The sequence below is a fragment of the Hylobates moloch genome, unplaced genomic scaffold (genome assembly GCF_009828535.3).
Source record: "Hylobates moloch isolate HMO894 unplaced genomic scaffold, HMol_V3 SCAFFOLD_1, whole genome shotgun sequence".
Lineage (NCBI taxonomy): Eukaryota > Metazoa > Chordata > Mammalia > Primates > Hylobatidae > Hylobates > Hylobates moloch.
The window spans coordinates 223,390,486-223,401,813 of NW_026652276.1; the positions used below are offsets into that span (position 1 = coordinate 223,390,486).

At 43.9% G+C, this 11,328-nt stretch overlaps 1 gene segment (V, D, J or C); it reads left to right on the forward strand.

Annotated features, from left to right (window-relative positions):
• Nucleotides 1-6,225: 6,225 nt before the first annotated feature.
• On the forward strand, nucleotides 6,226-6,836 carry LOC116812449 (T cell receptor beta variable 3-1-like). The segment is given in 2 exon segments: nucleotides 6,226-6,316; nucleotides 6,433-6,836. Coding segments are annotated over 2 exon segments (453 nt in total).
• Nucleotides 6,837-11,328: the final 4,492 nt, after the last annotated feature.

Sequence of the window (11,328 nt, forward strand, 5' to 3'; positions counted from 1 at the left end):
ACAATTTCCAGTTGTCTGCTAAAATTCCACATTTTGTCATTTACTCTGTTGACTGTATTAACATCTGTCATTTTAAAGCCAGTTTTTGATAACTTTAACATCTGAATATGGGTCTATTTCTTTTGTCTGTTTTCTCTGTTCGGTTTCTGGGCATGTGATTTTGTTTTCTCACACAACAGGTAATTTATTTGAATGCTGGATGTTGTATATAAAAACTATAGAGTTAATTTGAGGCTCTGAATGATTTCATCTTCCTCAAATGATTCACTTTTGCTTCTGCTGGGGATTGTAGCAGGGACAGGTCACCTTAAATGAGTTGATGACTGAGCTGGATCAGAGCTGGGATTCAGCCTGCATGACGCTGCTCGCCTTTACTCTTAGCCATTTAATTTCCAGCTAGATGTCTGGAGTTTAACAGCTAAATTAAAGTGTAAATTACATAACATGATATTTGCCCATTGCAAGTATGCAGTTCAGTGAATTTTGATAAATTTGTGGAGTTGTGCAACAATCACCATGATCCAGCTCTAAAACATTTCATCCTCCCCACCCAGAAAGTTCCTTCATGCTTATTTTCAGTCGATCCCTGCTCCTGCCCCCAGCACCAAGGCCTGGGGTCTTTACCAGGGTCCTCTCCTATTCAGTAGTCACTGAACATAAATGCTCTCCAGACCAGAAAAGTGATGGATTCTCCTCAAAGCCTACTATGCTCTCAGGCTTCCATTTTTTTTTCTCAGCTACTTAGCCAATGATATAAAATTGGCAAATGACTTAGACAGAAAAGTGGTCTGTCAGATCTCTCCTTTCTCATTGAGATCCCAATCCCGTAAGTTCTTACTACTTCAGTAGCTCCAAGTGCCTTCAAACATTTATCTTTATATTTTGCTGTTTTTCTTGTTCTTTTTGATGGGAAGTTGTTCTGCAAAAATTCAGTCTATTAACTCTGAAAGCCAGTTTTTATATTTATTAAAGTTCAGGTGCAATTTTGTATGTTTGCATTTTAGCTAGAAGCCTCTTGAAGAAAGGAAGGAATGAACCTCTGTGCCTTCCCATTTTTTTTTTTCTTTTTGAGACGGAGTCTCGCTCTGTCGCCTAGGCTGGAGTTCATTGGAGCGATCTCAGCTCACTGCAACCTCCGACTCCCGGGTTCAAGCGATTCTCCTGCCTCAGCCTTCCGAGTAGCTGGGAATACAGGCGTGTGGTGTCACCACACCCAGCTAATTTTTGTGTTTTTAGTGCAGACAGGGTTTCACCATGTTGGCCAGGATAGTCTTGGCCTCTTGACCTCATGATCCGCCCGCCTCAGCCTCCCAAAGTGTTGGGATTACAGGCATGAGGCGCCAGCCACATATCTGTATTTCTAGGAGCTCTACCACCCTTCTGCCTTTGGTCCACCATGGGACAGAGTCTTGACATGTTTGACCTTTTACCACAAGGAGGAGCTGTGACTCTACTGAGATTAAGGGAACTCAGAGGAAGGACAGAGGATTCTCTGGATGGGAGACAGTTAAAAGAAATATTGGGCTTATTTACCACAGGGGAAAATGTGGTCTGCAGAAGCTGTGTTAATGCTGAAATGTGAGAGGTTAAATACAGACTATTCATTTGCCTTGCTGTGCAGGTGTTTTTGTTCTAGCAAAGAGCCTAGACTGCCAGATTTGTTGCATGTGACCCTGCATGGGTTGAGAAAGGGGGAGAATTTGAGCTGGAAAAGAGGAGAGCTCACAAGCAGATGCCAATGGAGGACCCCTTCCTGAGTGGAATAAGAGAGGCTCTGGATGCTGGGCCTCTGCTCCAGCTCAATCCTGCCATGAAATGACTTCCTGGAACCTGGGCAGTGAGCCTGACAGATCAGGGCTTCCTCGAGCGATCTTGCAAACAGAGTAATTACCAAGGAAAATCTACTTATCAGACCAAAGAACACCTGGAGCACCATTCCTCTGACTCTAAATGATGAAAGACTTAAGCTAGAAAGGGTTTCTTTTTTTCTTTTTCCTCTTCTGGGTGTTCCTCTTAACTCCTTGGAGCAAGAGGATCTAAGGATAGGAAACCCGTCTCCTGGGTGTGAGCAAATGTTCTTATCAAAATAGCATCACCAGACTCCCTTCCAGCTTCCATCTTCAACATCTATCCCTGTCTACCAAGACCCCTGGAAGCTAGACTTGTCCAGGTGTCAAAAGATGATGCCAAACACCTGGAGATGGGAAAGAAGATGGTGTGGGCAGACCTCCAGGATGCACATCTGAAACAGGCTCTTCATTTTGTTTTCACTACAAGCTCCTGTTTCACCTTTTCGAAAAGCATTTGGAATTTCCCTTACTTCTTGGAAATCCAAAAATGCAGCAAAGATACATTTTCTATAGGCTCTAGTTATTCAGCAGGAGGGAGCTTCAGAATATCTCTATACTCTACTATGCATGTTCTAGCATGCTGCCTGGAAGTGAAAGTCTAGCCAGATAGTTTCACAGGAAAACAATTAGCCTTCCTGTGGAGGTTAATTTTGCAGTTTATTTTGGAATGGAACAAAAGAATGTATTGAAGATAGGAATCTCATTTCTACATGCTAGAATTTAATTTCTTAACTTTCTGTAGTATGAGTAATTTTCAAATCTGCTAAAGTCCTAAAACCAGACCATGCGAAATACACACTTCTAAGCTCAATATTAAATATCTAAAGTGACTAACTAATGTAGAGTTGGAAAATCAGGGAACCCTGGACTTTTCAAACTCCTACCCTCACAAAAAATCTAGAACTTCTTCTCAGTAACAAAAATAAGATAACGTAAAATCATTTTTCATTGTTAATAAATAATCTCTATCCATCATGGCATTGCATTTAATTTGCGTTAATTGTTGCCAAAAAAATGACTGTGGGTTAAACATTTGTGATTCATATAATAATAGAAATAATAACTGTCAATATTTTAAGTGGCCAAGAGAGATTTTAATAGTTCAACAAGCAAATAGCATGAACTGATGCTCTGCAAAGGTGAAGGATACCTGGCCTGTGACAGGATGTCTTATCTGATTTTGGTCTGAATTTCTTTTGGAAAACTGGCAGCTGCTGGTCAACCTGCAGGGATATGATCCCATGAGCTGATATGCAATGTTGACTTTTGTATTTTTGTCAGCATGAAAGAATTTTTTTTTTTTAAATCAGGGTCAGAGTCTCCAGTAACTAGCAGCCAGCTGATAGAATGGAAGTGAAACCATGGCCCTTGTCCCCTTGCAGACCTGGAAACCCAGAGTTGAGCATCAGTGAAGAGAGAGACAGAATCAGGTGAAATGAAATCTTCATAAGACCCTGCTCAGGAAACTAAATTTGACGTAATTGGACACAAGAGATTGTTCATCCATTCTATTCCACCAGAGGAGACAGGACAGATTTCCTGTGCGTTCTTGGGGAGCTGGAAGAAGGAGACAGCTCTGCCAGGTGAAGTGGTACTCTCATGATAAGTGAAAAAGAAGAGGCAGAGATGGAGAGTTTGGCTCTAGAAGGGTGGAAGATTTTGCTTATAAACATATCAACACAATTGCCTTTCCTGCCAAGACCCAAACTTTGGGGAATTGCCCAAATATAAGATGGGGTTTAAATATTGGACAGCCAAAAATATGACCGATGTTCAAAATGTGCATCCTGATATCATTCAGTTCGACTGGTTCTAGTTCTTCTGCAGCCTTCTGTCTCATTCCCTTTGTCCCTACAACTCTCCACCTTTTTGTGGATTAAGTTATCTCCATGATAAAATTATTACGTTTTCTTCCCTCTTTGACTTTCTTGTTGGAAGCCTGGCTCTTCCCGGGGATACCAGCGTCTATCCTCTCTCCTTTCTGTAGCTTTTTTCCCCTTCTCCAGTATGGCGGGCCCTGTCAGAAAATACGTAGATAATAAATTTATTTGTTCCTTTTTATCCTTTGGACAATTCTTTTGTTTGTTTGTTTTTGGTTGAGACCGAGTCTCGCTCTGTCGCCCAGGCTGGAGTGCAGTGGTAGGATCTCTGCTCACTTCAAGCTCCACCTCCCAGGTTCAGGCCATTCTCCTGCCTCGTCTTCCTAGTAGCGGGGACTACAGGTACCCGCCACCATGCCCAGCTAATTTTTTTGTATTTTTAGTAGAGACAGGGTTTCCCCGTGTTAGCCAGGATGGTCTCCATCTCCTGACCTAGTGATCTGCCCGCCTCGGCCTCCCGAAGTGTTGGGATTATAGGCGAGAGCCACTGCGCCCGGTCTAGACAATTTTTCATGGACAATAAAACACTTTTGCTTTTCATGTCTCCTGTAAAACACAAAACAAAACAACAACCAGAACTAACATTGCCTCATGTGAGGCGAGTTTCTATCAGTTTCATTCCAGTGCCTCTCCCAGATGCTGTCCGTCTGATTTGGTAAAAACTCTTGCATAAAATAGTGAGATACATATTTATTTAAAGTCTACTCTTTAAGAATGGTTACATCTTTATATAGTTATGATCATCACCATTGTATGTAGCCTCTTGTCATTTCACTACCTTCCCTCCCTACCATTCCTTCTTTGAAAAGTTTCCCTTGTCAGCTGTGGGGTGCAATGAGGTAGGTACTGAATAAGACCCACATCTACAGGGATACCTGGTTATGTTCACAGAATTGTAGAGCTAGACAGAGTGTTGAAAATTATTTATTTCTGCCCATTGTTTCATAGATCAGGAAATGGGATGCGTTAAAAAAAAAAAGTATTTAAATGTAAATAGTAACTATATTGCTGGCGTCCATGTAACATGTATTTCATATTCTTAGTCTACAAGTAATGTGTGAATGTGTTTTTGCTACTATTGGACTATAAACATCATGAGAGTGAGAATATTGTTTACTCATGCTTTGCACTAAGTAGCCATTCAATGACTATAAACAAATAAAGCATGCTTGAAGTTCCAAGAAGGATGGTGATCATTTTTCTTTCGTTTAGTTCAAGTTCTGTGTTTAGTAAATCACAAATGAACCATCGGGGTCTGTCTTTGCAGGGGATTCACCAGTAGATGACAACACTACCAAAGTTTGTGTATGGGTGTGTGTGTGTGTGTGTGTGTGTGTGTGTGTGTGAAATGCCTTTCTGGCAGTGCTGGTCCCTGGTTTTCCTCCTGGAGGTTCTTGCCCTGGGGCCACTGACTGAGGCATTGAGGTCTGAGTGCTGGACCTTGCTGACCAGAGCAGGAGGAGCTGCAGCCCTGCCACACCCCCGAGGTTGGGTGGTTGATGGCTGGCAGAGGAGAGGAGTACCATGGGCAAGAATAAAGGGGACTGTGGTCCTCAACAGGAGATAATTCACAAAACACGAAGGCATTTTGTGTCGTCACATTGCCATCAGGTGGGTAGGGCCCAAGGATGCCACTAAGCATCCTACCTGCACAGGACAGCCCCCCACAACAAACAATCACCTGATCCAACATGGCAGTAGTGCTGAAGTTGAGAAACCCCACAATAAGCTTGGGTTGTAAACTTTGTACCAAGAAGGAGGATTATCTGCAGAAAACTCAAGGCGCAATACTGTCAACTACTTTTGTTTTCCCTGACTGCCATGTTGTTGACCTTCATTGCCATTCTTTCCCAGCACACGGTGTCTGCATATTTTCCAGCAGCCTGCTGTTTCTTTATAGATCTGCCCCTTGGACAGATAAGAACATCACAGGGAACAGGACTGCAATTCACTCCCAAGAATAACCCTTCAGCAGGGTTTGCTCTGAACTAGCATCACAGTCATGTGGGGTAGGTGGCTATGGCTGGTATTCAGGTGAAATCTCAGGCCAGTGTCTTCTGAAACAAGGGGACCACTGAACATTAATCAGACCTTCAAGTGAGCAAAGATTCAAGAGAGCAGAACAATGTCCTGCATTATTGTGTAGGGGAAGCAAAAGATCCAGAGAGGAAACCAGCCTGACTCTGAGAGAAGGGCCTGAAAAGGAGAGGAAGGGAGGAGGTGGTCAGATCCCCGGGAAGGAGCAGGGAGGGAGGGGGCTGATGGCACAGGAATGACTGTCAGAGACACATCCTGGAGATCACAATTCCACCCTCTCAATTATTCACAGAAATTCCAAAAACTCCTTTAAAGGAGCAAGTGCAGGGATGAAAGGGAGGACCCATGCTAGAGGAGACCCTGGGAATGGGGGAATGATTACAGGCTGTGACCTGATTGGCGCAGCACCTCTCAGAGGCAGTGGAAACCACAGCCTAGTCTTCTCACCACTGCAGACCAGAACCCTGCCCTGGGCCTTGCCTGGTCTGCTTCACTCTGCCATGGGCTGCAGGCTCCTCTGCTGTGTGGCCCTCTGCCTCCTGCAAGCAGGTGAGTCCTGGGCCCAGGTGACAGGATCCTGTTGGAGTCCCTCAGCCTCTTCATCATGACAACAACAGCAGGCTACCTCCTGGGATTTGCCTGAACTCTGCTTCTTTCCTTTGCAGGTTCCTTGGACACAGCTGTTTCTCAGACTCCAAAATACCTGGTCACACAGATGGGAAACGACAAGTCCCTTAAATGTGAACAAAATCTGGGCCATGATGCTATGTATTGGTATAAGCAGGACTCTAAGAAATTTCTGAAGATAATGTTTAGCTACAATAATAAGGAGCTCATTATAAATGAAACAGTTCCAAATCGCTTCTCACCTGAGTCTCCAGACAAAGCTCATTTAAATCTTCACATCAAGTCCCTGGAGCTTGGTGACTCTGCTGTATATTTCTGTGCCAGCAGCCAAGACACAGCCCTGCAAAGTCACCGCATCCCTATGCACAAACCTCCCGGCTCAGCCAGGAAGCTGTGGGCAGTGTGTGCACCTGCACCCAAGGCTCCAGTCTCCATTCCCTGATGGCCTCTGATGGAGTTTCAGTCTGTAGTACAGCCGGCTAGTGCACCCAGCGGAGAAGTCCTCTATTTTATGCACATAAAATTCTCACAGAATTGTTTATCAGCTAGAGCAGGACTTCACAACAAAGCCACTGAAGTATTAGGGCTCCACAAACAAAAAAGGAGCCTGTCCCATGCACTGAAGATCTTAACTGATGGAGGAAGCTCTTTCTTTTCTTTCTGTTTGGCACACATTGGTACATATTTTATATAACATTATGAAAAAAACACATGATTGCTAAAAATGGTTGATGAGCACAAGCGTAAAGGAGGGGGAAGGAAATATTTCTAAGATCAAGAGACAATTCTGATGATCAGTAAGTACTTTATTTAACAGAAAAATATTTGGAGAGGCATGAAATTCCATGGCAATAGGTAAACTGGAAAGTGTTGAGGAGAAGCCGGTGGAGGCAGCCTTGTAGGCTCCTTCTCTTCAAGAAGGATGATCAGCAAGAGTCTCTCCCAATTCTGACAAATGTCACCTTGAACGCTCCTCAGGAGTAGGCGACAGCGGATGAGTAGGGATATTGGGAGACATCGAAAGGACTTTGGACACAAATCTCTAGGGAATGGTGAGCCATTGGTTCTACTCCAAGTGAAACAACATGATGAAACTGATATTTTGGTAGAGGAACACTGGGAGTAATATGGATCAGAAAGGAGACAGATTTTTTGGGTGGCATGTACCATTAGGAGACTTCTAAATATCCTACGTGAAAGACTAGAAAGGGTTTATGTTCTATTTCAGCTTTGCCCTCCCTCTTAGGCAGCCCCAGCCTGTGGTCATCATTGCTAGTTCATGGCCTTCCCAGGGTCTTAGTGGGAATCACAGTGTACCCACCATGACTCTCCACTCTCACTGGGTCCGAATGCCATTGCCTTTCGGCCCTTGGTATCTTCTGACATCCCTGCCCATATCTTCAGCCTTCCAGAATTTGTTCTCTGGTGGGCCCTCGGGAGTCCCATCCTCTGCATACACAGCTTAGGACATGGCCCAGAAAAAAAAAAAAAAAAAAAAAAGGATTTTCTTATGCATATTCTCGGAGCTCCTTGTTAGTACTCTGTGTCCTAAATCCCAGCTATCTTGGAGTCAGTTATGTCCTCTTATCTTCAATCACATATACTACTTCTATTACATATAAATGTGTTTACTTGGCTTTTCTTCATATTTCCTATTCCACTCTTCAATCTTCTTGCAATTCACACGGTCCTCAGATCATTTTCCTTCTTAGGTCCATCCCTAATTCAGATGACTTAAACTCACCCGTCACCACCCCTTGTTGTGGCAAATGCTTATGTTAGCTATTGTCCTCAGGAAAATTAAACCATTTACTTCCACCATTATTCAAGGTTTCCGTTTAAACTCTATTGCTTTTTTTTTAATTATCCTTGCAATTTGGTTTACTTATTGGGAGCCAAACAATGCAATAAAATTTTATTTGTTCAAATTTGTTCTATTTCTTTGTAGAAGGACCAAAGTGTTTTCTTGTTGAAGTAGATACCAATTGAAATAATTTTAATAGGAATGATATTAGTGTTTAAAACAAGATTAATTTTAGGTTTTTATCTAGTGTAGCAGGTTAGAGATCCATCCTATATGTAACCTGTTGAGGGGAAGAATATTCAACCCCCTTTTCTTAAAATCTAATCTATATCCCTTAAAAGTTTTTGTTTGTTTGTTTTGCTTTATGGGCCACAATGAAAATCTGATAAAATTTACACATTAGAGGAATGCTAAAATTATCTTCCTGACTGAAAACATCCCCGGGTTAAAACAAACCTAAATTATAAATCCTTGACTTAACTCATGGATAAGTATCCTCCCTAGGCCCAGTGTAGATTTACATATAACATAGATTTACGACCCTAATCTCACTCCTACAATTACAATTTTCATCGCAAAATGGTAATACTGATGTAATACAACAATTAATAGATGATAAAAATCACTTTGAAAGCATGAATCATCCCATTTTTGTGTTTATGTGTGTTCATTTGTATCTTCACATGTTCTAAAATGAAAAGTCAATATTGGCATAACTTTACATTTTAAGAAAATTGATGATATTTCAATAAATGGTCATAAAGCATAAATAGCTTATGCAGTGAAGTAGAGAAGACCCATAGGAATTCATCCAGGTGGTTCCTAGTTGGAAAGTTCTCCACAGAACAGATGACCTAATGTGGTTGCTAACATTTTAGAAATGGCAGGGCTTTGGAGATCATCTCATTTCAGTTCTCCTGATTTAATATATGAGGAAATATGGTATCACATATATGGAGTGATTGAACAATGACATACTGATTACATTTCTCAAACTTTATGTACGATACATTTTTATTCTCTAGTTGTTTTCTGAATATGTTGAATTGACCTACTCAAATAGAATTCTGGGGGTGAAACTGTTGGTGATTTTCTGCTTGCTTCTAGCTGTTGTTCAAGGAGTATTTGTTGAACAAGTCAGACTGGCCCAAGAGTGCAAGACGGCTGGGATACTACTGTCTGTTCTGCTCATTACTAGGGATCCAGACATAGACAATTTCTTTTCTTCTTCTAGTTTTGTTTTGTTTTGTTTTTTGGTGGGGGGAGGGTGAGGGCAGGGTCTTGCTCTGTCCTGAATGCAGTGACGCAATCATGGCTCACTACAGCCTTGACTTCCCTGCTCAAGCAATCCTCCCACCTCAGCCTCCTGAATAGGGAGTACACACATGCACCACCACATCCGGCCAATTTTTGGTAACTTTTGTAGAGATAAGGTGTTGCCATGGTGCCCAGACACAGACAAAGGTAATTTCTGTTGAGTAAAAATTTAGAATGTCCTAGGTGTGTGGATACCTGGTGTTCCGGCTGCTGACTCTCGGTGTTGTTGCCATCACCTCCTTCGTCTTCATTCTCCCCTGGCCTTTCAAACCCTTCTTCGCTGCTCAGGGTTGTGGGATGTGGAACCCGTCTGGATGCTGACACTGGGTTGGTGAGTGGCCAAATGCAGTTTCGGCCACAGGGAGGAGCTGTGCTCCAGTGAAACCTCTGAGGCAGGGACCTGGGGAAGGGATAGAGAGTAAGAGAAGAGACGGGCCAGGAGGGATCTTGCCCATGGGGAGACATCCATACCTCAACTGAGAGCATGGCTGTACTCAGCTCAAGCACACTAACATCAGCTTCAAGCTGATTTCCATTTCCTCTGCTCCACACACTTTGTGTTGTTCCTTTTCAGCATCCTAAGTATGTCAGCTCTAACCCCAGCCAAGCCCCATGCCCTCCACTTCAGGGACAGAGGGTGGCTCATCCCTTTCGTGCACCCTCAGCTCCCTCCTCAGTGCCTGGTTGCTGGTTAGCATCATAGTCACGCCCTTGAATGATGGGAGCTGGTCCACACTACATCCGTGGTCGTGCAGTCATCCTCCCTCCACAGAGCCAGGCAAAATGGGCTCCACCACACTTAAACATTGAGGGAAGGGATGTTTTGAATGGCACTGTCTTGTGTGATCCCGCAGGACAGAAGGAGATTCCTTGAATGGGAGTGGTGTGTTGTTGAGAGGGATCCTGAAAGACAGAGGGACAGAGATAGAGGGAGGATCCACACAATGAGGAAGCAGCTGAGAGCAAAGGAGCCCCTGCCAGAGGAATATCCTTGGGGGGTAAAAAGCTGGCTCTGCCCTTTCTGCCCAGCCCATTCATCCCCACCCAGACAGTTCAAATTTACCTTGTATCAGAACTTAGAAAGGATGTAACACAGTCAGGAAGAAACATCCCCTGGGTCTGGGGAGCAGTGACATCACAGGAAAAACCACCAATCAGGGCCAAGGAGACCAGAGCCCAGCACCTCACCCAAAGGACCCCAGTCAGAGGCCCCATCTCAGACCCGAGCCTAGCATGGGCTGCAGGCTGCTCTGCTGTGTGGTTCTCTGTCTCCTGGGAGCAGGTGAGTTAGGTTGAAATTGTCTGTCCTTGAACTCCAAGCCTTTTCCTTGTGGCTGCAGGAACAACCCTCCTCCTGGGCTCTGCCTGAATTTTGTCCCTTTCCCCCTACAGTTCCCATAGACACTGAAGTTACCCAGACACCAAAACACCTGGTCATGGGAATGGCAAATAAGAAGTCTTTGAAATGTGAACAACATATGGGGCACAGGACTATGTATTGGTACAAGCAGAAAGCTAAGAAGCCGCCGGAGCTCATGTTTGCCTACAGCTATGAGAAACTCTCTATAAATGAAAGTGTGCCCACTCGCTTCTCACCTGAATGCCCCAAGAGCTCTCTCTTAAACCTTCACCTACATGCCCTGCAGCCAGAAGACTCAGCCCTGTATCTCTGCGCCAGCAGCCAAGACACAGCCTTGCAGAGTCACTGCTCTCCTGTGCAGAAACCTTCAGGGCCTGCCAGGAAGCTGTGGGGGCCACGGACGACTCGGGTGAACATTTCCTGCAAGAGCCCCGACAGAAGCTTCAGAACATC